At 42.9% G+C, this 1,115-nt stretch overlaps 1 protein-coding gene across 1 annotated transcript in view; it reads right to left on the bottom strand.

Annotated features, from left to right (window-relative positions):
- Positions 1-41: 41 nt before the first annotated feature.
- Positions 42-1,115, bottom strand: part of sucla2 (succinate-CoA ligase ADP-forming subunit beta) — a 35,304-nt gene continuing 34,230 nt past the window's right edge. The window contains exons 10-11 of the mRNA XM_014022755.1: positions 667-755; positions 42-579 (exon numbers count right to left, since the gene is read on the bottom strand). Of these exons, the coding sequence (XP_013878209.1) occupies positions 505-579; positions 667-755 (164 nt within the window). The 3' untranslated portion in view covers positions 42-504. The remainder of the gene's footprint in view (positions 580-666; positions 756-1,115) is intronic.

Here is a 1,115-nt window from a genome sequence, read left to right as displayed (position 1 = left end):
ATTAAACAGCCTACAGTATTTTTACAGTCTTTATTTTACAGTTAAAATATATTTTTATCAAATAAAGTCCAATGTTACAACTAATCAGGGATCCCTTTAAAACTCAAATTATTTTCTGCTACTAGGTTCAATCTTGACTCAATTATCAGCTGCAATGTAAAAACAAACTGATTCCTCTGTCAAAGAGTGGATAAATAAGCTGCTTGTGAGTTTTTAAACAGGTCTGAGGAGGTAAAGGTAAAGTGAGCAAAAAGGAGGCAGGGTTAAATGTGGTGGGGTTTGTGCGTATCAACTCGGTGCAATAAAACACCGWAGGACTGACTCTCATAAGGAGCTGCACGTTGGAACAGGAAGCAGAGTTTTCTATGAAGCGAAGCTGCTCAGAGTCRTGCCATCACACCACAGAAGCAGAAACAGCATGGAGATGGAACTAAAAGTGTCCTCTGGAGAGGTCAGGAGTCAGTCGGGGCAGTAGAGTCTCGGGTCGCTGAGGTTTGGTTTCTTTTAGATGGGCAGCTGGAAGGTGATGTCCACTTGAGCTTCTTTAGCCAAAGACACAATTTCAGACAGCTTTACAACCTGAAACAGACAAAACAAACTCAATGTCCACAATAGATTAATAATCCAGGCTGAAGTCTAAGTAATGCAGCAGCGCTGATAACTAACCATTTTTGCAGCTTCATCCAGGTCGTCACAGGCCAAGATTTTTAATGGACTGGCTGCTATCAGAGCTTTGGCGTCGTCCACTCTTGTTCCTGAAGGCAGAAAAGATGCTTTAACTTCTTGATAGTGATGCAACACACACACAGCTGTGTTAGTGTGTTTTACAGCCGATCTGTGACATTCTGTAACAAGGACGTGGTTCTGTTTTGCAGACTTGATGACTATCCTGTTGTACTCAGCCTCCTAAACTCTCCTCTACAACACAAACGGTTCGATTTACTCAGCAAAAGTTCTCCTGGATTCACGAGAACCCAGCCGCTGAAGGGAAAGGAAGATGGGATTAAACTGTGAAGTGATGCTCCAGTCTGTGGTAGCTGGACTCCAGATATTCTTCACACACACACACACACACACACACACACACACACACACACACACACACACACACACAC

Source organism: Austrofundulus limnaeus, unplaced genomic scaffold (assembly GCF_001266775.1).
Source record: "Austrofundulus limnaeus strain Quisiro unplaced genomic scaffold, Austrofundulus_limnaeus-1.0 Scaffold341, whole genome shotgun sequence".
NCBI classification, from domain to species: Eukaryota; Metazoa; Chordata; class Actinopteri; order Cyprinodontiformes; family Rivulidae; genus Austrofundulus; species Austrofundulus limnaeus.
Note: the sequence above shows the minus strand (reverse complement) of the source record. Positions and strands in the feature narration are given on the sequence as shown.